General features: G+C 41.2%; 1 protein-coding gene across 1 annotated transcript; it reads left to right on the forward strand.

The window, feature by feature from the left end:
- Window positions 1-428: 428 nt before the first annotated feature.
- TEX26 (testis expressed 26) lies at window positions 429-20,736 on the forward strand. The gene is given in 7 exon segments (XM_010951621.3): window positions 429-681; window positions 3,272-3,356; window positions 8,379-8,544; window positions 9,757-9,913; window positions 15,281-15,457; window positions 17,161-17,322; window positions 20,153-20,736. Coding segments are annotated over 7 exon segments (951 nt in total). The 5' UTR covers window positions 429-539; the 3' UTR covers window positions 20,215-20,736.
- Window positions 20,737-24,068: the final 3,332 nt, after the last annotated feature.

A 24,068-nucleotide genomic window follows, 5' to 3' on the forward strand; every position in this document is an offset into this window, starting at 1 on the left:
CGTGGGTAATAGCTGCGTCCTAACCTGGAGGCATTCAATATTACTAAGCACCTACTATGCGTCAGATTTTCAGGTAGGTGCCAATAATATGAATATAAAAGGCACTCCACATGCTGGGAAAACTCTAACATACTTGGGGGTGGGAGACAGTTTCATCTGTGGGGACGGAAGATCAGTTCAATCGATAATCACAAAACACGGTTTTCGGTGCCAGGAACGTGGCCTTGGGAGGAGAAAGGTGTCACAAACATCCCTGCTCTCTCCTCTTTCCAAGCACACTTTTCTTTCACCTTCCTCCCTCTCCTAATTCCTGTGCTCACTTCAGTCTAATCTCCCCGTGCTCCTCTCCCCAGATACACAAGACAATGCGCAGGAAAGCTCATTGCATGAACAATACAAGTACACGAAAGTAAGGTATTCATGTTACTGGGAACACATCCTTCTGCTTTCCGAACCCGGTCCCCCAGCCGGCCTGGTTAAGCGCCCTGCACCTCGCTCCACGCGCCCCCTGGTTGAGCGGCTGTACCGACCTCGTCTCCATGGCGACGCGTCACAAAGCAGCCGCGCAGCGTCCAGTCCAGCTGGCGGAAGGGGCCCCGCGACGGCCTCTTGGGGCAAGAATGGCACAGCCTGGGCCCGAGACTCTGTGCCCCTCTCAATATGGGCACAAGATCCAGCCAAGTAAGTCTGCGGACCCTGCCAGCCGGCGGGGCGGGGGCGGGGCCTCTCCTGGGGATGGGATACCCTGGGCAAGGCTGCTTGCGTCTTTAAGGGTGTGTGCCTGGCTCTTACGGGTGGGACTCACTTTAAAGAGCGGCTGGGAGTCAGGGAGAATGAGAGAGTGTTCATGACCTTGTCTCTTCCCAGCTCTATGCCAAACCTTCTGCCAAACCTCTCCCTAAAACGCTCAGGTGCTTTTAAATACTCCATGAAATGCCCAGGAGGGGACAGGAGAAAAGGACTTGTGCCTTCAGGAGAACAAGGCCAAAGACAAAGAAGGAACGGAGATCAGGAGCTTTGAAGAGAGCAGACGCAGCGGGAGCCCTGGTCCCAGGCAGGATCTGGGAACCAGCACGGAAGGTGGGAGGTGCAGGACGCAGACAGGCGACCTCCCGGTGGGTCTGCAGAGGCAGCGCCCCGTCCCCCACATGTCTGTAGCAGGGGCTGGGAACTCTGCCTGTTCAGCTGTCGCTTCTAACCTTCACTGATTTTTCTTTCAAAGTGATTTTGTATTCGACAGAGGGAGTGCTTTGGATGCTCATTCTGCATGCAAATGCAGCTGGTTTACTAACTCAGCTTTTTGTGTCAGCCAGGGCAGAGCCACTCTAGCTGTGACGCTAGTGGCATGATTACTGTGTAGTCAGCTCCGTCCTGGCCTTCCTCACAGCAATAATAACCCACCACAGCCCTCTAGCTGGGTGATTGTAGCTCCCTGGAGGCTGCAGAGCAGTGGGGACTGTTCAATTGCAAATTCCCTAGAACTGCAGTCTCCCAGGAATGAGTGAAATGCATACTTTCATTCCATTCATCCTTTTGTAAATTAAGGATAGCAAATGAAAATAATTAATACTAAAATATTTACAACACTGACTTTCTCTATGGCGTCAAGGCAAAGAGGAGAGGCAGGGCGGGGGGCAGTGGTGGAGAGCCTCCTCCCCAGGACTGGCCCCACAGCAGCCCTCCTGAATCTCGCCCTCTCTTTCCAGTCACCCTGTCTTGGTTTCTTTCACTGTCTGCTCACTCACCCTTTTCTTGTCTGGAAAAGCTGGAGTACTCCAAGCTTTATTCTTCTTGGTTTACCAGCCTCGTGTGAGCGGCCACATCCTGCCACAGGGCTTCAAGTCTACATACAGGTGCTATGAATAGCCCTCTAATCTTTACCTCTAACTCAGACACTCTCCCTAATTCTCAGACTAAAATATCCATCCGTCTACCAGATGCACTTGGATGTCACCAAAGGGCTTCAAGCTCAAAATGTGCGCAGTTACACCCCTTGTCCTCCTAGACTTTAGAAACTCAGTTGTGGGGAGGGGTGGGTCCTAGCTGCTCCAAGTAGAAGGGAGGGCAGCCTCACTGACACTTCAATTTGATGACCAGGTCTCACTGATTCTGCCTCCAGAGTTCCGCTTCCCCTGGGGGAGTCTGCCCCTTCATAGCCAGTCTTGAGTCTCTAACGGCTGCTCTGTGCTACTTCCTCTTCCGCTGCTGGAAGGGTCACCCTCCAGAAGGCAGGCCTGAGGGGTCGCTGCTCAGCTTTTGTCTCAAAATAGGATGAGGCTGATGATGACGACTCTGAGCTAATTGCTACTGAATTATTACTATCGACTGGGCTCTTAAGTGCTGTATTCCTTCCAGGGGCTGCCATAAATTACCACAAACTGGTGGCTTAAAACAACAGAAATTCATTTCCTCACATTTTGGAGGCCAGAAGCCCGAAATCAAACTTGGGGGACCCTGGGTTTCAGCCTTTAGACGTCACCTCCTCTAACGACACTCCTTCCCTTGTTGAGTTCATCCACTCTCACGGCTTTAAAGAACGTCTATACCACAGAGTCTTGCACCGTTACGCAAAGGATGAATTAGAGCTGGACCAGACGGGTTAGAGGGGTTTCCCATATGATGCCATTAGGTGACAGAACAGAAGGACACTTTGTGTGAGATGAGCCCATTTTTGTAAAACACAATGGTGAGAACTAAAAACCAAACGCTAATGTATTGATATCCTTCTATATCCATCTGTATCTGATTATATCAGCAAGTATAACAATTTGGAGAGAAACATGCAGAGTCCTTAACGTGGGCTGCCTGGGAGGATGCGGAGGGGGGGGTGGAGACGGATAACAAGCAGGGAGAGGCAGGAGCAAGGAGAAGGGTCCAGGAGAGAACCTGGCACGTAAGCCATGACCCCTTTTGTGTAAAATCAGTTTGCATGCTTACACGAGACTCATGAAAAGTCAGGCACTAAAACATTGATAGTATCTTAAGATGATAGAATTTCAAATGAACTATCTTCTTTATTTTTCATGTATTGCTTAAATTCTTTAAAATAGCTCATGTGAATTCTCAAGAAAAACAGTAGAGGGAGGAAACTCAGATAATTAAACTGAGTTTCCCCTCTTTCCTAGCAGACGTCACAAGTTGGTGCGCATTCTTTTAGACTCTAAATTCCTACACAAAATGTTTGCCTCTCGTAAAATTAGTTTAATTACTAAAACCATTGATCAAAATATGCTAGTTTGCCACACTTAAGACTGTTTTATTGTACTTTTAGCAGCTGATACCAGTTGGGATTCCTATGCTACCACCATGAAGACTGCGTTCACACCTAAGACTGGAGCAGCGCCTGCTTTAATTCGGTACATCCCTCTTTTGAGTCTTTCATTTGTTCATTTGTCTTCTATTGCTCAGAATCCAAAACCAACAGAGAGCAATCAGAGAAGGCTTATAGAAAATACACTTGGATAAGACCCACTGCACACACAGGTCTCCTCTAACCATCAGAGAGGGTTTGCCCTCCAGTGTCCCAATCTCTTACAGAAAAATTAGGAAATTAACACACGAATCCTTCATAAAGTCACTGTGTATTGTGCTTTACTCTAGAGACAGTATATTACTGATAGAATTGTGCTACCTAAACATGGAGCATGAATTGAGTCCATTACCTGGTGTATAGTAGGCAGATGGAATGAATAGATAAGTGATTCACTGTTAGCACTCCCATCACTAACACTAGTCTTGGAGGCTAGAACAAGGCCACAGTCCCCTTACCCTTACCTTCATTCTTCCAAATACTGCTTCCTAAAGCAACTTCTCCTCCAATTCCACTTGAACCGAGGGTGGTGGAAATTTCTCTCCATCCGCTGTCTCTCTAAGCTCCTTGGCGGCTGAGGGAGGGCGGGGTGTGGAAAGCTGCTGTCCTTCATTGCATCGGTGGTAAGGGGGAACTCAGCATGGGGGACCTTCATTGCCCGTGTTTACTCTGTAAATTGTTTCCAATATGGAGCTTCTTTTCACCTTAAACGTTCATGTTATTGAGAAGCCAAACAGAGTCTTGGAAAGACAGAGGCGGTGCAGTCAGGAAAAAATGGGTTCCAACCTCAGCTCCCTGCTCTAATCCATATTCTCTCTGCTGCCTTAGGCGAGGAACAAGCCATCTAGGGCTCAGTTTTATGGTTGGCTAAGTGGGAAGGGTGATTCCTGTCTAAGGTAGTCGTTCTGAGGGTGCATTAAAAGCTCTAGACAGGTGACTAGCATGAGGAAGTTATCTCAAACTTTTTCATTCATTTTTTTCCTCAGCATAATATAAGACAGAATTCCAAAAAGTTCAGGGCTGCAAGACTCCTGATTCCTGAGTTATTGGCTATCCCACTGAGTCACATTATGTCCCCTAACTGGGAGATTTATCATCTGACAGTAACAATTACTCCAGCTTCCCAGATGGTAACAGTTGTCTGAAGAAGAAACATTTGGGATGAAAGCCAAAACCAAATGGGTACTTACGGAGTCTAGGTCAGTGGTCTTCAAATTCATGTATTTTTTAAGTTCACAGAAAAGTTAAGTTCTCATCATAAATTAAAATAGTTGTAAAACATAAAACTTCCAGGCCCTCCTAAATATTGACATTTTAAAACAAAACCGTTAAATCATTTCTTTAAACATAAGCAATGGGATATAAATATAACCACCTTAAGCAAATTGATACTCACTCTGGTCCTTTTAAAAAATACATACAAACAAGCTCTTCTTTAATAGAAAATATATTTCATTCTCTTTCCTTCTTGAACTGTTGTTACTCCCGCTCCACTTCCTCCATAGAATTTTACCCTGCTCTAATATATTTTGTGTTTGAAAGCAATTTATTGATCACTCCATTATATTTCTTTGCAACTATTTCAGTATATTAATTGAAATTAATTTTTAAACATGTTATATGATCCTAAGTATTGAGTCATCACAATTATTTTTGGTACAGAATTGCTCAAAGCAATAAATACATTACAAATGTTAATAATTACTAAATGCAAAAAGTGAATTTTTTTGGAATTGCATCTTAATGAGATAAATGGGGTTGTTTTGTTTTCAATCACTTTATGTCTCCAGATTTGAGTGTTATTATTTTTGGAATGAGACCACATTCTGCACCAATTTTTTCCTGCTTCTTTCTTTTTTTTCAGTTTATAAATGCTACTATTGAGAAACCTTGTTCACATAATTAAGTCAATGTGAATGAAACGAGTTTTAGTATAGTACTGTCATTCAATACTCTGAACTCTTTGTGAGTTTTATGCCAAAAATCACAAGGCAGCTTTTAATGATTGATCAGCAGACGGTTGGTTGGGTGCGCCTTCAGTTTTATTGAAAGCAAATAATTAGATGGTTTGTCATCCAGTTATTGAGTTATTCCCTATCTTATTTTCTGAGAAATATGCCAAAAAGGCATGTCTTATCAAATGATAATTAAATTACATCTGTTACTCCTTCACTTGGGAGAAACTTGTTTAATATTATGTACTCAAAAAGGACTTGGAAAATAGGAACATTAATTTCAATAAACATTTCCCAATATAATCTGTGCTTTTTTTTTTAGTAAAAATGCTTTTGTTGTGACATCCCTTTAATGTATTTTTATCAAAATATTCGAGGTGAAGATTCAACTCATACAATTTACATCATGTTTACCTAGCTGGTAAAATCAGTCCTTATTGTCCAAATAAATGAAATTAAGCTTACTTCCTGTTAAAATAAAAATCTGACTATACTTCCTGCTCAAATAAATGTTAATAATTGTTAGGACAGGGAAAACAAGACATTATTCTCAGCCACACCAGTCTACAGTGGACCTACATTCAGAACATCCCCCACTGGCCGTAATATATGTTTTGAGGAATATTATGAAAACCACTAATAAATTATGGAATGCATATTTTAGAGAAGATTATTAAAATTACACAGAAGTGTAAAAAGATTCAGATCTAACATGATTAATTATGTCCAAGTAATAAAAATAATGCAACGAAGTGTGTAGCTAAATATGTAAGTTATCTGAGAAGTGAATATGATTTAAAAAAAAATGAGTTTCCTTAGCTGATTACATTCTCATGTGTGTAGAACTCTGGTGCTTGACTTTGGGAAATAGTTAAATAATATCATTCATAAACATGAATGGAACAATTCATTGATTTCTTTAGACACCATATCAAACATTTACTATGCGTTTAATGAAAGAGAAGGTTATGTATGGTGAATATTAATAGTCTGGCAAATCTGCATATACTTTCATGTATTGTTAAATATTTTACATCATAAAATAAAACGAGGACTGGCTATATGGGAGTAAATATTTCATAATGTGTTTGGGTTAAAACACTAGATTTAAACACCTTATTGAATGATAAATACAAAATCTGAAAAAATAAAGATCACAAGATTTTTATGTACCAGTTTTATGCAGTGAATCTTTAAAAATTTGATTGTCTTAGAAAAGATTCCAGTTACATGGAAAAGAATCAGCATTGCCACCCTGTACTGCTTCGTCTCCTCAGAGGTGCCCTTCTTTCCAGCTAATGACATATCCTAGGGATTTTCAAAAAGCTGGAAAAAATGCTTACTTTTAAATATGTGGGGCAAAGAACCATTTTAAGCGTTCTATGTTCTATATTCTCTGCTCTGCTTTTTAAGCTTCTCTTTAAAGAGGGATGAACATTTTATAATTGTTAGGACTGGGAAAATGAGACGTTATTCTTAGCCACACCAGTCTACAGCGGACCTACATTCAGAACATCCCCGCACTGGTCGTAATGCTCTGCTTATAGCCCACCTTTCACTCTTGACCTAGAACAGCAAGCCCTAGGCAGGTGTACGGAATTTGGATTACAAGGGGGTTCCCTGAAATCACTATAACATAGTTTCCCTTTGCCAGGCACCCCTCTCACGGTTGGAGGCTTACACCCAGGGGTAAAATGCACCTTAGTGAGATCTTTAGTCAAGTTGGGAAGGGAGAAAGCGGTGAGGGAAAGAAAAGACCCGCAGAGAGATGCAGCTTTGTTCTCCGGTAGATCCATGTTAGGAAAGTGTATACTGAGAAATGGAGATGTGATCATCGATCCCTTTAAAGCTAATCGTGCTGTGTTCTCCTTGGAAAATCTTCATCTACCTTGGATGAGTTCAGTTTGATTTAGGACCACAGTCCTACTTGAATCTGCATATCTCAGAGACACGTGAGACAGTCCGGCATCCAGATGTATCCCACTTTCCAGATGTTTGGTTTCTTACAGATGTAACCTGAATCTAAAAAAGCCCCCTTTGTTGAAAAAAAGTCAATATGAAATATTTTAGACATACACAAAGGAATATACAATAAATCCCCAGCAATCATCCAGCTGCAATAATCAACAACACGTGGACTTTTTTATGTACATCCTCCATCCAGCCTTCCCCCTGGATAATGTTGAAGCAAATTCCAGACATTACATCCTGTCGATTCTAAATATGTTTTTATGTATATCTGAGACCTAAGGATTCTTTAGAAAAAAAATTAACAATACCATTATCTCACCTAAAAAAGCAATTCCTTAATATCCAATAGCCAATCAGCAATAAAATTTTCCCTAGTTGCCTGATAATTAAAAAAAAAAGCAACAGTTGTTTAGAAATTAAATCCAGACATGGTCTATGCATTTCATTCTCTTACTTCATCTAATCTGCAGGTTCCTCTGCTTCCCCCGCCCCAAGAATTTCTTTGTTGAAGAAACAGATCATTGTTCCAGATCTTTCTAACTTCATCCCTCTCATGTCATTTTAAAATATCCTTTTCATGTATTTCCTGTAATGTGGTATTCCAAAGACTTCATCTGATTCAGGTTGGGTGTTTTAGCAAAAATATTTAATAGGTGGTGTTGTGTATGTGTGTCCAGAGCACACACTCTCTGCTGGTCCCTCTTTTGGAAATGTGAGTGGCAGTGGCTGATCATGGCCTAGTTGCATTATTTCACTGGGGACTTGCAAGCCAGTGGTATCCTAGTTCTTATATTTCTTCCTTTTATTAACTGGAATGCTTCTGTAGAGAGTAACTTTTCTTCACCGAGTATTTGGTTACACTGAAGTACTGTTTTTAAGGAAGAGTACTCAGCTTTTTAAAAAATTAATTTAAAAGTTAATAAATTTCAGATTATTCTTTTAAGTTCATATTAGAACTCCCATACTTTTTGTTAGGAGCATCCTAAGATACAGGATTGCTTCTTTTTAGGGAGATCTGGAAATTAAATGGTTTCTGGCATCAAGTCTTAAGCCAACCAAGCTTTTAAAAACTATTTGACAAGTATACTGTGGTGAGATTTGATATTTAATCACTTACTCTAATTTCCACTCTTTCCTTGTAGTCAAAAAGGCACCAGAAGATTCAGATATGTGTATTCACTTAGGGATCCTATTCACAACCAGACACAGTACAATGAAGAGTATGTTTGGAAACCATATTCTAAAGAAGATTTTATCAACACTGGGACTTCAAGAGGAACCAGGAGCCACAAATCTCACCTCAGTAAAGTGAGCTAATATCTACATGTCTTTTGAATTTAATATTGTATCAATAACCCATAAGAACGAGAGTGTGACTATATCCCAAAGATCCTACATCACCTACAGCTACGGTCCTTCTTTGACTATTTTTTGCCCACCTTCTCACAGTTATTTCTAACTACATCTCCCTTATCCCCCTGAATAAGAAAAAATATTTTAATTGAAGTAAAATTCACATAGCATAAAATGAATCATTTTAATGTGAACAAATCACTGGCAATTAGTACATTCATCACGTCCTGCACCCACCACTTCTATCTCACTCCAAAATATTTTCATCACCCCAAGAGGAAACCCTAGTTCCCTCTCCCCTAGTCTCTCGCAGCTTCCAGTCTGCTTTCTGTTTCTATGGATGACATAGTCTGGACACTCAATGTGTGGAATCATGCAAAATGTGACCTTTTGTGTGTTGACTTAGCATAATGTTCTCAAGGTTCATTCACACTGTAGCATCTGTTAGTACTTCATTCCTTTTCATGGCTGGATAATATTCTATTGCATGTACACACAACCATTTGTTTATGCATTTATCTATTGATGGACATTTGGGTTGTTTCCATCTTTTGACTTTTATGAACAAAGCTACTGTGAACAGGCACGTGCAAGTATTTGGTATGAAGCGTTCTCAAACCACCAGACCCTTCATCATTCTGTTGACTATCCAGATGCTCTTCTCCTGTCCACCAAAGAAACTCATAGATTCTTCAAGGCTCAGCTTAGAGAGAGTCATATCTAATTCCCTTCTCCTCTAGGTGGAAGTAACTGACCCTCTCTCTGTTTTCTTGGTGCTGTGTACCCTTCTACCATCATAAAAGGCAATGCTCAGTTGTAGGAAAGGGTTGCATTTATTTGGCTGCCACTTGGAATGGTGCCACCTGGAATGGACTCACCTTGACACATTCAATAGATAATAAGGCAGCAGAATGGTCAGGATTTGATGACTGAAAGGATGTAAAAAGGAAGAGGAATGAATGCAGGATGATATTCCTGTTTTGTTTTTTACTTAGATGGCTGGGTCTGAACTGATGCTGTTCACTGAGCTGGCACTTGCAGGGGGACTGGGTTTGGTGGGAAGGGCTTGGGGGGAAATGTGAGCACAGCTGAAGACATGTTGGTTGAGGATATGTCCATTAGGTGAACCTATGTGGATTTTCTTGAAAATTTTGTTTATATTGATAGGACTTCTTTCTCTGGACGCTACCTCAAGGTCAATCAACAGCATGAGTAAAGAGCTACTTCCCTTGGAAAATCGCTGCTTCAATGGACGAGGTTAGGAAAGCAATACTAAATCAGTTTATTTCCCATACAAGGAGAGACTTTGTGGACAGAACAGAAGGTAAATGTTCATTTTTTTCCCTCTCCCTGGCAATGTGTTAGGCACTGGAGTCACAGTGGTTAGCAACACAGATGTAGTCTCTTCCTTTAAGGAACTCACAGTATAGACACGGAAAAGGGCAACTGAGTGAACAACAGTTGAACAGAAAAAGGTGCACGTTGTGGGAAGTGCAGGGTGCTGTGGGTACACAGTAGGACATCCAGCTAAGGTGGGGAGGAAGATCAGAAAAGGCTTGTTGTCCAAAGGACAAGGATGAATGAGCCAGGAGAAGAGGACAAGGTCGAGTTAAACATGCTGTTTTCAATTCTTAACTGCTGTTTACTATTTTTAAATTACTTAAATTAAAATTACTTTTATTAAACTGATACATGCATAAAGGTAAATAGTTACCTAAAGCCTCACAGGAAATAGCAGTTCCGTGACCCATCCCTCTCCTCTCCCGGTTTTACTCCCATTGGCAATTTCCATTCTTTCAACTATTTCTTCTTATGTGAGCCTCCATATTTAAAATCATATGCTTATATTGCTATTTTTGATTCATCAATTCTAGACATTATTGTTGACTTCCTGTTATAGTAACTGAGGATTTGGCCCTCCTATAATTCTTTCTCACTCCCCCTCCATCCATCCTCTCAATATAATTATATTACAAATTTTGGGTTAATTCAATTGCTAGTGTTTATATTATGATTACAATGATGTGATATATCATGATTATGTAAATATATACCACTGAGCCAAATGATATTTTATGATTGTTTCCTTTCAGTTTTCCTTTTTTATTTTGTTTTTTATCAGTTAATAATTGACTTTTTAAAATATGCTTAGTTTTCTATGTGCCTGTCACTATTTTTTCCAAATACTTTGTTACACATTTACCAAGATTTTCTCCAAACATGGTTTCAAACATTTTATCAGTTTGAGTATTTTCCTGGAGATGATCTTTCTGACACCCTCCGACATTCCCCTCCTATCTAGACTGGTTGCTCTGTAGGTTTGCTGCCCAGCTGGGCCCTGGGACTTCTTATTTCATCATTCTGGGCATTTCTTTGGCCTCTGCCCACATGGATCTGGTTTCCTCCTGAATCCACATGTTTCTTTTTCTTACTTCTTCTCCCTCATTTTGCTGAAGCACATCTTCCAGTTGCTTCCTAAGAAAGGATGAATGGGAGTGACTTTTTTGACTGTGTTCTTCCCAATCTGGAAATATCTTTGTTTCTTCCTTACACATGTTTGATAGTTCGGCTGGATATAGAATTCTAGGGTGATAATCATTTTCCCTCAATGCATCCCTCCAAATGACTCTAGAGATCCAGGATTTCTATGGAGAACACTGACGCCATTTTGATTCCTGATTCTTTTGTATTTTTCCCACTGGAACCTCTTAGCATCCTCTCTTTATTCCTGACATTGTGAGATTTCACAATTGTATACATTAGTGAGAATCTTTTGCATTCATTATATTAGACAGTCAGAGGTCCTTTCAATCTAGAGACTCATGCCTTCAATTATGGTAATTGTTTCCTGCAGTTCTTTTTTAATTAAAAAAATTTTTTGGCAGGGGAGGTAATTAGGTTTGTTTGTTTGTTTGTTTACTTACTTACTTACTTATTTTACTGGAGGTACTGGGGATTGAACCCAGGACCTCATACATGCTAAGCACGTGCTCTACCACTGAGCACGTGCTTAGTGTCCTCCCCTCTCTATTGTTTTTGTTTTACTCTTTCCTCCACTATTCAGTAAGCACCCCAAAGACCTTTATTCACTCAGGGTCTAGTGCAGTATGTAGTCCAGTCTGGTGTATAGAAGGTGATCTGTAAATTATGCTGAATGATGGAGAGAATGTATGGAAGTACATGTTTTGAAGCTAGATGGGTATGGAGTTAAAAGACCTTCATACTTGCAGATGAACACTGAGGGTCATGGAAAAACATTTGAAATGTCAGCATTCTTAAAAGATGTCTTTGAGTTTCCAATCAAAGTCATCCTTTCAGCATGCACAAATCACCATTTCCCCATGTGCGGATAAATACCCAAGACCGTCAGGACTCCCTCCTAAATCTCTTACCTCCATCTGCTTCTCTCCCTCCCTACGGCCACTGCCTTAGATCAGGCTACCATCATCTCTCCTTGGATGACTTCTCATCCACTCCATTCTCCAGCTTTGTCTCCTCTAGTCCACTGTCCACCCTAGCACCGTTGTGAGTTTCCAGATATGCAAATTGACATCACTGTCCAGCTTAAAATCCTTCAGTGAGCCCTCCACCCCCGGCCCCACATCATTCTCAGGATAAAAGCTAAATTCCTTAAGATGAGCCCTATATAATCTGGCCCCTGTCTGTCCCCATACGCTTTTTGAAACCAACTGCCTTCTGCCTTCCAGGTTCACGACACCCCTGCAGCTTCGTGCCCTTTGCACACGTTGCCTCCTCCCCATGAAGACCTCTCCCTTCCTCCTTTTAGTTGACACCTGTCCATAATCTAAGTTTAAATGTTAGATTTATTTCCCTTCTCTGATCCCCCAGGTTTGAATTGGTGGCCTTGCCTTTTTTTTTTAGACCCCATTCTTACCTCTTCTGCAGCATTTATCAAATAATATACTGATTATCTTTTTTTGTATCTGTTTCTCTAATACCTTAAGCTTCTGAAGCACAGGGACTGTGTCTTGTCTTTGTATCCTCATTATTGAATTAAGGCAAATGGGTGAGGCGCACTTGAGGTGCTTATTTCCACATTCAGACTTGAAGAACTTGGCTTTGATGAATTAGAAGAGCAGAGAAAAACAGCAGAACTAAGCTCTCACTTGGCTATAGATTATGTGTCCATGGTCCTAGTGGTTCTGAACAGTCCTTGCTGTAGATTTACTTTTGGAAGGGGCCTTTCTGCAGATGTCCTGCCTAATCTTAAAGGGCCAGCTATTCCCTTTTGGTTAGAACTACTCAGTATCACCTTTATCAAGTGGAAAAAAACCAGTGGGTGCTGATCTCCTGAGGGGCGGGGCTGGTCCCCGGGAGGAGTCCAGGCCTCAGGGGCATGGATACCACTGGGTCAGGTTATCTTCTCTATCCAGACTTCAACACCCCTACATGGACTTCGGGTGCTGGTCAGGTCCTTTTGCTTCAGGAACTTCTCCTCTTAATAGTCCTGAAGGAACTCATTAACACTAAGTTTTACAAAGATAATAAAACCATTAGTTGAGAAGGACTAAGAACTTAGAGTTACCTTAAGCATATATCACGTAAGCGGTCACTAGAGTGTGATTCAGATTAATTGCTAACTCATGGCAATTACATTTCCATTTTTTCTCTTTTGTTCACTCATTAATTTAGTAAATACTTAATGAGGTCTATTACTGTAATAAGTACTGAGGGTCAATGAAGAATAAGACTTAATCTTTATCTTCAAAGGAGCTCACAGTAACTCTAAAGCCTGATTTTTGTCTTTTCTGCTGGTCCATCTTGCCCACTTGGACCAGCATCTCAAGACCCTTTACAACCTGGTTCCTAACTCGCCTCTCCTGCTTCACCCTCAGCTACTCCTCCCTGCCCTGGGCGCCTCACACTTCCACCAGCTAGACCACATTTGGCGAGCACACTGTGCATCTTTGCTTCCGTGTCGACCCATCGTCAAAACACGCCTTCCACTGCGTCTGCCTTTTGATGCTCGTCTTCCTCCACTTCCACCAACAGAGCCCATCACACTGTCTCCGGGCTTCTGCAGCACCTTGTCCAAAGCTTAGAGTCAGTGATTCTTAAGCAAACTGGAAGCTTGTTCACAATATAAGTGCCTGGGTCCCACTTCTAGAAATTCTCAATGTCTGAGATGAGGTTCAGTGGGTGTATTTTGGAAAACCCTTCCTAGGTGATTGTGATGTATCATCTCCAGGTGAGAACCACAGTTCCAAGTGTTACGGCTGCAAGATATGACATTCCATATCTGTGTGTCCTGTACGTAGCTCTCTAATCATACCAGTTTGAGGTGAATGATGACTTAATTACCTTTAACCTTGGCACAGAATACATATAGGAACTGAAAACATTTTCTTTTGAGTGGTAGCTGGGGGAGATGGATAGGCATTAAGCATTTCAGCAGGAACTGGTTTATGAATAAAGCTATGAGTAATTTACAAAAACCAAGTTATAGGTGGTGCTTCCCGGAAACAATACAGATGACTTTCCAAAATATCTTAAGGAATGTCCTGATTTTTCATCCCTCAAGTTTTCTCCTCCCTGTAACCTTGTCCTCTCCTCGGGCGGTTTATGAGGTCGTTATGAAGGCCATTCGGTAGCCACGTCCTGTGTTCCTAAGTCATCTAAATTAAGAGGCGGCATGTAGTGAAACTCTTACCCACTGTGCTGATCTAGACAGAGGTCATTTTTTAAAAATCAATATTAAAATGCACTTGGGTGCCAGTAGATGACATCACATATTGTTTGATATACAATGTGCATTTGAGTTTATTCTGGAAAGACCTGTTGAAAAACTAATTTGGAAAAAGAATTGAGTTAGTGTCACCAGTAATTAGCACTGTAGTGACACTGCTCATGATACTCATTAAAGTTGGTGTTGTGATTAAAGTTGGTGTTGTGTGATGTGTGTCTGAACCAACATTTTGCAGCAAGAATTCGGGGTGAACTCATTCTATGACTCTCTCCTTGGCTAATCTGGTAGTGTTCGTGGAAACTGGTGTTTAGTCAGTGCTTCAGAGGTATTTAATGATCATATATTTAATGAATATTTATTAGCACAGTTATTTCAAAAAATAGTGCCTCATCTGCTAATGACAGTGCTGTTACCTAACCCTCCATCGGCAAGGCTCTTTTCCTCTGCCCCCAACTCAGGTTGCCAGATTTAGCAAATGCAAATACAAGACATCCAGTTAAATTTAAATAGTGATATATCGTAGATAAAAAATAAGTGCTCATCCATGCTTACACTAAAAAATTATTCACTGCTTATCTGAAATCCAAATTTAACTGGCATCCTATTTTTATATGGCAACCATAGCCTATCTAAAATCTCTCCCTCTGCTCCCCAACCCCTGGCCCAGGGACTAGGCAAGACCACTGGAGGGAGGCATGCTTTCAGCAGCAAAAGAGCACTCCTAACTGATGTGAAATTCTGCATTAGAAACTGCTTTTAATCATTTAAGCGTATACTTCCTGTGCCTGATAAAGCAGAAAATTATTTCTTGGTTGAAATATCCATAAAAAGTACATTGACCATACCTCTAAATGTAAGAAGAGTGGGTTTCAGTGTGATGAATTGGAAGCTACCGCCAGAAGCAAAGCAGAATGAAAATACGATGCTATTTGGAAATAGCATACAAGGAGTAATTATTGCCTTCTGTTTGTACCCCCACCCCAGCTCAGAAGATTAAGCAGCATTCTCAGATGTTTCTAGAAAGGAAAAAGTTACTTCCCCAACCAGCAGACACTGAATTTCGACGGAATTACCAAATTCCAGCTAAAATTCCTGAGTTTCAGGATTTTAGTTTCAAATACGGATGCCACTCAAGCCTATCCATTGCTTCTCAAGGTCTAGGTAAGCACACTCGTGGCTTTTTTTTTTTTTAATTGAAGTATAGTTGATTTACAACACTTGTAGCTTTTAAAACAAATTCATAGACTATCATGGAGAATGCCAGTGATCCCTGCATGGAATTAAAACTGTGACTGTGGCACCAAGCCTCAAACCCGGGGGCTGAATAAATCTCAGAAGAGAACTGACTGCTTATGCCGTGAAATGAGTACATCTTCTGCCTGGAAGGGACAGTCACTGGGTTTGGGGGACACGTTCCCCTCATCAAATAAAAGGGTGGATTTATCGGCTATAAAACGATGGGGGAAAAGTTTAGATGGGAATCCAATTAGACTTGTCAGTTATTCACTGGAAGTTTATCCACATGGCACATCCTTCAGGCATCTTGGGATTTAGCAACCATTCTACTTAGGTGCTCTTTTATGATCCTCATTCCTATTGTTTTCAACAGAAAAGTTTTTAAAAGTTCCATGACCAAGCCACCTTCAAGTTCCTGGTTAAGAGGATAATTTGATGTCAGTCTTGAGACAGTGATTCACTCCTGGCATGGAGCTGAGATCAAGTAGTGCTTTAAACAGACAAAACCACAGAATAGAAGCTGAGCATCTTGGGGTTAGAAGGCAGCCTAGAAGTAATGTATGAGCCCCTTCTCCCCCATCCTTGCCCAAGGGTGATACTGTACCTGTTCAAACTCTTCACGGGGGTTGCCCCACTCTCCAAGGTAGCTCCTTCGTGCTTGGATTCGCCACCTGTTTGAAAGTTCTCAACAGCTGGAACTTTCCTTGCTAAACCTCTGGCCATTGGTTCTATTTCTTCCCACAGAGGTTAACTATTATGAATTTACTATCCTGTGAAAACCTGACTATATGCCCTCCATATTCTCCACTTAAATCATTTCCAGACCCTACAAACACTCTTCTCAGGATATAGCGTCAAGTCCCCACCAGTGCCTGGTCCCTCCTACTGGTTAACAGTCCCTCTAAAAGGGACGCCTACACCTGAAAGCAGTACTTAAGACATCCCTGAAGTTGACAGAGGTTGCAGGTTGCAGAAATTAGATACTCACGTTAGGTCTTCATTGTTTGTTTCTCATGATGACTCCATGACTATCAGAACCCACCTGAAATGAGCAATATTCAGGACCAAGTATGTATGGGCTTGGTTTTGCTTGCACCTCGTCCCTCCATTGGGGGATGTGCAGTGAACGCTAACGGTGAATATTATCATCCTTCCAAACCGTCCATCCTGAGAACCCTAGATCCCTGAAGGAGGCCTGTCTGTCTGTCAGTCCACATCTGCACAGGAGATGGCATGAAAGAGAAGGAAGCTTCTGTTTATTCAGCAGGTGGTGAATGCTACCAACCTAACATGCTGACCTGCATGCTACCATCCTAACATGCTGACCTGCAGCAGAGCCAATTTCAGGGACAACTTCTTTTCTGAAAACAGTGGTCAGAATCAATCTTCTGGCCATCATCTCTAACCACTCCCACTCCCACCAGAAACAGTCCTGAATCCCAGCAGCTCTGCACAGCACCAGTCATGGGAGATGTCATTCATATAGCTCCACCCTTTCCAATACCATTAAGGATGCTGATTAAGTCCCAAGTTGGGTTCAGGGCTCTCAGGTGCATCCCACAAACAAAGGCACAAATTCTCTGCTCAGTGACAGCCTCCTTTTCTTTCCTTCCTTTGCATTCTTCTAGTCCCTTCTGTCCTGTACAGCCACTTGAGGAATCAGGAGCGCACGAAGAAGCAGACCACGTACCAAAGTGATTACGGGAAAGCCTACCTGGATTTCTTAACAATTCTAAACTCATTTACTCCCTCTCAAGTCACAGAGTACCTTCAGAGTGTTTCCTACAAAGGTAAGATGAGGTCTTGACTTGTGCCCGAAACCCCTTGTCATTTTCCAGTGTCCAGAATGGAGGCTAATGCTTTTCAGCGGAGGGCTGAGTGAGGATGCAAGAGAATAAACAGCCTGGCAGATACAAGCGGCTGAATTATTATCACCTCAACTTAAATCATTTTACTGGGTTATTCCTCTTGGACAGTATAGGAGCCCAGAACAGGTACATTTTAGAAGAGAGGGGAAGTTTCAGCATAGTGGCCTAAGATGGGGGCTGGGAGTTGGCAGGTTAGTGGGGTGAGGGTGGGCTTAGAGAAAGCCACAAATAAAGCTGGGAAAGAAGGAAGGAGGAGTACCTGAGGGTAAATATTTTGTTTCCAATAACTCTGTATGGCTAGTTTTCGTATTTATCACTCGAGGAAATTGAACTCGGTGTCTTCAGAGGCCGTTCTGCTTTAAACACAGCTTTCTTCTCAGTGATTCACACCACTCAACAACTCGCCCTCTAGGCTCTGTTATCCATCAGTGAAGACTGTCATCTCCCAGCCTGTCGCCCCTTGAAAGGCAAAATTATCTGAAATCTGATTTTCAGAAATTTTCAGCTCTCATTCCCTCCCCATCTCTTCCTCCAGTTAAAACTCCCATGAATATGGCTACCCAAAGGGTATTTCTTCCTTGGTGTAACTTTCAGTATTGTTCAGAAGACATTTATTTAGTCACTCAATAAACTTCATTGATTGAATACCTTATCATATGCGCTTAATACAAAGATAAATAAAAAATGCTTCTTGTCAGGGAACTCACTGTTGGGTGTGGGAGACAGACGTAGTTGTAACGTCATAAGCTCGTAATCGAAGCCATCTCTGGGTATATCAGAAGCCTGCAGAGGGGGTACTCCCTACCCTGTGGGTCGACCAGGGATCAGGGAAGGCTGCTCAGAAGAGGCTTCCTTTAAGTGTCAAGAATGAAGGGGCAGGAGAAGCAGGGCCCTTCCTAAGCAGGGAGAACAGCATCAACAAAACCCCAGGGGCGTGAATCTGCCTCTGTAACATGATGAATACGGGTGGCATCTGAATTACAGCTGGTAGCCTTTTTGAACAGTTATTTAATTTGACACAATCGCATCTTTTTTATAAATTCATGCCAAACCTGGTTCATCTTTCACGCTTATCTTTGGTATCAGAAAAAAATTTTTTTGCTCATTTAAAATGAACTCCAGTATGAGATTTAAAATAAAGGCATTTTAGGGCTCAAATGAAGAGGATTGAAAATAGCAAACGCTGACAATCCAAAGCAGTACGTCTCTGGTAAGAGTACCAAATAGCACAGGCACTTTGGAAACAGATCTCACAGTTTCTGATAAAGTCAAACATATTCCGACTTCATGACCCCAAATCCCTTCCTGGATATTTATGCAAGAGAAAAGAAAACATACATCCACAGAAGGACTTCTGCGAGAACTTTTATAATCACTTCATTCTTAATAGTCTCAAACTGGATACAACCCAGATCTCCATCAGCAGGATAATGGAAAAATAAACTGGTATATTCACAAAATGAAATACTACCAGACAATAAAAAAGAGTGAATTACTGATGTATTCAACAAAATGTATAAACCTCAATAAGATTATGCTAAGTGAAAGAAGCTGGACACAATACATTTCATATAATTTCATTTATTCGAAAGTCTACAACAGGCAAAACTTACTTATGATGAAGGAAATCAGAACTGAGGCTGTCTTGGGGCAGGAGTATGACAGGTCTTTCTGGGATGGTGGAAATGATCTATATCATTATGTGGGTGTGGGTTACACATATGCAGGTGTCAACCCATCAGCCTGAACAGGCAAGATCAGTGCGTTTCACTTCATGAAAAGTCTGGGGTCAGGAAAGGTATGGAGAAGGGTGGGCATGGTTGAAAATTAAATGTGAGATCACAGAAAGAAATAAATGCAAAAGTAACTGGAGAGTACACCAGGAACACACATACGCGCACACACACACACACACACCCCCCTGATGTCTAGCCCTCAGCTGGCACTCATGACCCTGAGCATGGTACCAAGGACACTGACCATGACAACATGCTATCTATCACTCACAATCTTCCTTTCTCTTAGTTTTGGCTGCACAGATGACAATTGCTAGGAGTGACAAAGTTTTACAGTATACAATTTAAAAATACGTAATTAGGATTAGAGAACCATAGATACTCAGAATTAGACAAGATTCATCAATTTCCAGATGAGCAAACGGAGGCCCAGGGAGTTGAAGGCCTTCCTATGGTCAGTTATCACTCAAAGATCTCAAAGCCTGCTAACACTGGTGGGCAGATAAGCAACCCTGGCTTCGATGAAAACCCTATTGTTTTGTGTCTCCTGGCATCACCCAGTCATAAGAGGGTAAGGCTGTACCATTTCCTGAGTGTCTTATAGGGACCACGCACTGTCTAGGTGCATCACACGTAGCCTGCCTTGTCCATCCCAGCAACTGTGCTAGGTGAGTACCATCACCTGTATTCAAAGATGAAATGAATAAATGGATGTGGCAGGTGAGTCACTTATACTTGTCAGCCCAGAACTGAAAGCCAAGTTTGTTTCATTCCAAAATCCATGCGCCTTCCAGCAAGCTTTGCTGAACCCTTGAATATTACTTGTTCTTTTTAATCAATAATTACACAATTGTGCCTTTAGCTATTAGACACACTATCCTTTGATTATTTTGGTCTCATCAAATTCGTATATACAGTACTATTATCAGATATTTGCCTGCTTCCTAGGATTTCTCTCTTTAGCAGTTAAATAGTTATATGGAAATTTTCATCCTGTTTTTCTTCATAATTTTCAGACCGACAGATTCTTGATCGCTTTATTCGCTCTCACTGTGACGTCAACAAAGTGATGGAATGAAAAAGGAAAATAGTTCAAATGAAGAAAATCTGAAAATAACTGGGTTATTTTCTCAATAATCAAGGAAAAATAAGATCTAGATTGTTCTAAATATAACTTCGTGTAAATGTGTTTTGTTTTATTTTTAAACAATAAGATCATTTAAGGCTGAGATTTTAATATAATGTTTTTTCCTGTTCTCTTTTGAACACTCAATTTATGGTTTCAGTTTTGATTTCCTCTTTGAACCAAGAATTACGTGGAAGAGATTTCTTAATTTTTCAATAATTAGAGGATTTTAAAAAAAACTTTTTAGTGTTGATTTTCTATTTGAAAGTTAAAAAACAAATCTCTGCTTTGAGAAAATTAGCAAAGTGTTTTTTATGCCAAGTAGTAGCCAAGTAGGAGATTACTTTGTGTATTACATGACTATCAGAAGAAAAAAATGTATGGTTTATTGTGTTTTTCAAGTCCCTTGTATCTTTGCCTTCGTTGTATGTTTGAGCTGTCAGGATCTGAGACCATAATATTAAAAACATTCCACAAGAAAAGTGTTTTCATCGCTGTCTCCTCGTATCTCTGGGACTTTTGCTGTATAGATTTGGCTGCTGTGTTGTTTATCAATGCTTATGACTTACACAGAGCTTCTTCATGGAGTAACTTTTTCCCATTACCTGTTGCTCTCCTTTGACCCTGTTAATGATTTTGACCTTGAATTATATTTCAGTTGGTACTCATGTTGCCATTCATGCTGGGGTATTTTTTTTCCCCTTAGTTTTTCTTTTTTGCCGTTTATGTCTTTCTTGGAGTATTGGGGACTGTAGCTGTAGCCAACCAGTAATTTCATATGAATTCCTCCTTAGTTTAGTACGTTTGCTGCGGGGCTTCCTGTCCTCATAACACTCTCCAAGGCATAGTCCATATTCCAACAGGATCTTGACCCAAATACTGAAAAATGAGTAGCCTTTCATTCAATAAATATTTATTGAACACCTACTATGTGTCAGGCAGTGTGGTAGGTAATGGGAATTCACTAGTAGTGAAAAGACATGCATGGGGCTTATGTTCTAGAGGAAGGGACAGATCACAAACAAGCAAAAGTGAACAGTATAGTTACAAAATGTAAGTGCCACACACAAATCTAAGCAGTGCGGTGACTGGGGGGCTCCTGTGGGGAGGCCTCGTTTAAGCTGACCGGTTAAGAGGAGAAAGAGGCAGCCACGTGAAGAGATGGGGCAATAGCTTGCCGGGCTTGGGAAAACTGTTTCAGCACCCTAAAGTAGCCCCTTGCTTCACCTGGTTGACCCTCCCCTATATCTTTCATTTCTTCTTTGGAGACAGTTTTGGTATTCTAAGGGCAGGACAGCCCCAAAAATCCACCATCTGGTGGGACTGTAGTTGGGTACAGCCATTATGGATATTTCTTAAAAAACTAAAAATAAACTTACTATATGATCCAGCAATCCCACTCCTGGGCATATTCAAAAAGTTACATGCACCCCAATGTTCACAGCAGCAATATTTACAATAGCCAGGACATGGAAGCAACCTTAATGTCCATCGACAGATGATTGGATAAAGAAGTTGCCACACACACACACACACACACACACACACACACACTGGAATACTACTCAGCCATAAAAAAGAATAAAATAATGACATTTGCAGCAACATGATTGGACCTGGAGATTGTCATACTAAGTGGAGTAAGCCAGAAAGAGAAAGAAGAATACTATATGATATCACTTATATGTGGAATCCAAAAAAAGAAGACAAATGAACTTATTTATAAAACAGAGACAGACTCATAGACATAGAAAACAAACTTATGGTTACCAAGAGGGGAAGAGGGTGGAGAAGATAAATTGGGAATTTGGGATTTGCAGATACACATTACTGTATATAAAATAGATAAACAACAAGGTCCTACTGTATAGCACAGGGAACTATATTCAATATCTTGTAGTAAACCTATAATGAAAAAGAATCTGAAAAGGAATATATATATATATATATAACTGAATCACTAGGCTGTACATCAGAAACTAACACAACATTGTAAATCAACTGTGCTTCAATTAAAAGAAAGCCAGCATCATCTCCATTGCCTTGCAGCAGACAGCCTATGGATGAGTGCTACCATCCACCGGACTGGAAACAGAAAGCCATCCTACAAACAGACTTGTAGAACAGGTAAGTGACTGCCACTCCAGAGCCAGAAATATTATTATAAACACAGTATTGGGGTGCACTACTTGACAGACTTTTTCTTTAGGCACCAAGGTAAACTGAATTATTGTCCCTGATTCTTCACCTCTCCCCATCTCCACACTCTCGGCTGTGTGACTCTGCAGTCCCTCCTACTACAGCTGGACCATATTCCCCGAGCCTTGGGCTGTGAGCTTGGTGATGTGACTTGTTTTAGCCAATGGGATATTAGCAGACATGAGTCTGGGCTGCCTACTGGTGCCAGCAGGATGTGAGAGGCTGGTATTAGGAGGTGGGTCTTTTGGAGGTGATCAGGTCGTGAGGCAGAGCAGTCATGGATGGGGTCAGTGCCCTTATAAGAGAAACCCCACGGAGCTCCCTTCTGCCATGTGAGGACACAGGGGAAAAATGGCTGGCTGAACCGGAAGGTTCCCACCCACCAGCAAATCTGTTGGTGCCGTGATCTTGGAATTCCAGCCTCCAGAACTATAAGAAATAAACATTATTGCTTATAAACTACTTCGTTTATGGTGTTTCAATATAGCAGCCCAAATGGGCTTGTACAGGCACCCCAGCTGACCTACCACCGTGACCCACAGACTGTGCGTGAGAAATAGTGCTTTTTGTTGAGATTACTGTAGCAGTAGCTAAGTGATCCAGGGCACGGTGTTTATTTAGATGAGATTTCTCTAGAACCCTCAAGATGAAGTGAAAGGCTTGGTAGAATCCGTTTTCCCTCTGAAAAATATTAAGCCTGGTCATCACTGACAAATGTGTACTGTTTAAACAGTGATTGTCTTTTAAGACAGGAGAGTGTGGCTGTGGCTCTTTTGTATTTTAAAACCTGCCAAATGGTGAAGGCATTTTAAACATTGAACACTTCAAAGGTTCTCAGGAGGCCAGTGGCCACTACTTATTTTAATATGCCAAAGATTGTGAATGAGTGCTTTAATGTGGTTCCTTTTTCAGAGCAGATTGTCAAGACCGGATCAGTCAGTGCCGTTGACGTGCGTTAATTATGTAGCACGCGTACCTTCATTATTATATTTCAAAGAGAGCAGCATTTCAACACAGATAACGATTCTGAAATTTTTTCCCTTGCGGTATCCCCTGATAGCTCTTTTGATTCTCCTTCTAACCTCCTGCAAAACTCACCCCCTCCATCCCACCACACACACATCCAATCAGAAAAAAGTATATCGAGCAGGTTTCCAGGCTTTCCAGAAACATCTGTTCTTTGTTTTTAACCTCTTGAAAAAAATGGTTCTATAAATAGGTTTAAACTTGTTCTATTTTGTTTAAAAAATGCTTTCAGGAATGGAAGAGTAGAAGAGTAACATCACTTTAAACTGAAGACTGCAATAATTTGTTAAAAAATAATAAAAAGGGAAACATCACAATGGGGACTATGTAGTCGAGTTTTCATCATGTGCTAAAAATCTCCCGTCTGTATGGGAGGTGTACCAGCCAGCGCAATGCTTCTCAACTTCGGCTGCACAATAGAAGAGCCTGGAGAGATTTCTAAACTCCTGATGCCCAGACTGCTCCCTGGACCAACTGCATTGGAAAATCTAGGGATGGAACCTGCAGCAGTCTGCTCTAAAGTTCCCCAGATGGTTCTGATGCACAGCAAAGAGGAAGCCCCATGGACCTAGGGGAGCAGC

This window comes from Camelus bactrianus, chromosome 14 (genome assembly GCF_048773025.1).
Source record: "Camelus bactrianus isolate YW-2024 breed Bactrian camel chromosome 14, ASM4877302v1, whole genome shotgun sequence".
NCBI lineage: Eukaryota > Metazoa > Chordata > Mammalia > Artiodactyla > Camelidae > Camelus > Camelus bactrianus.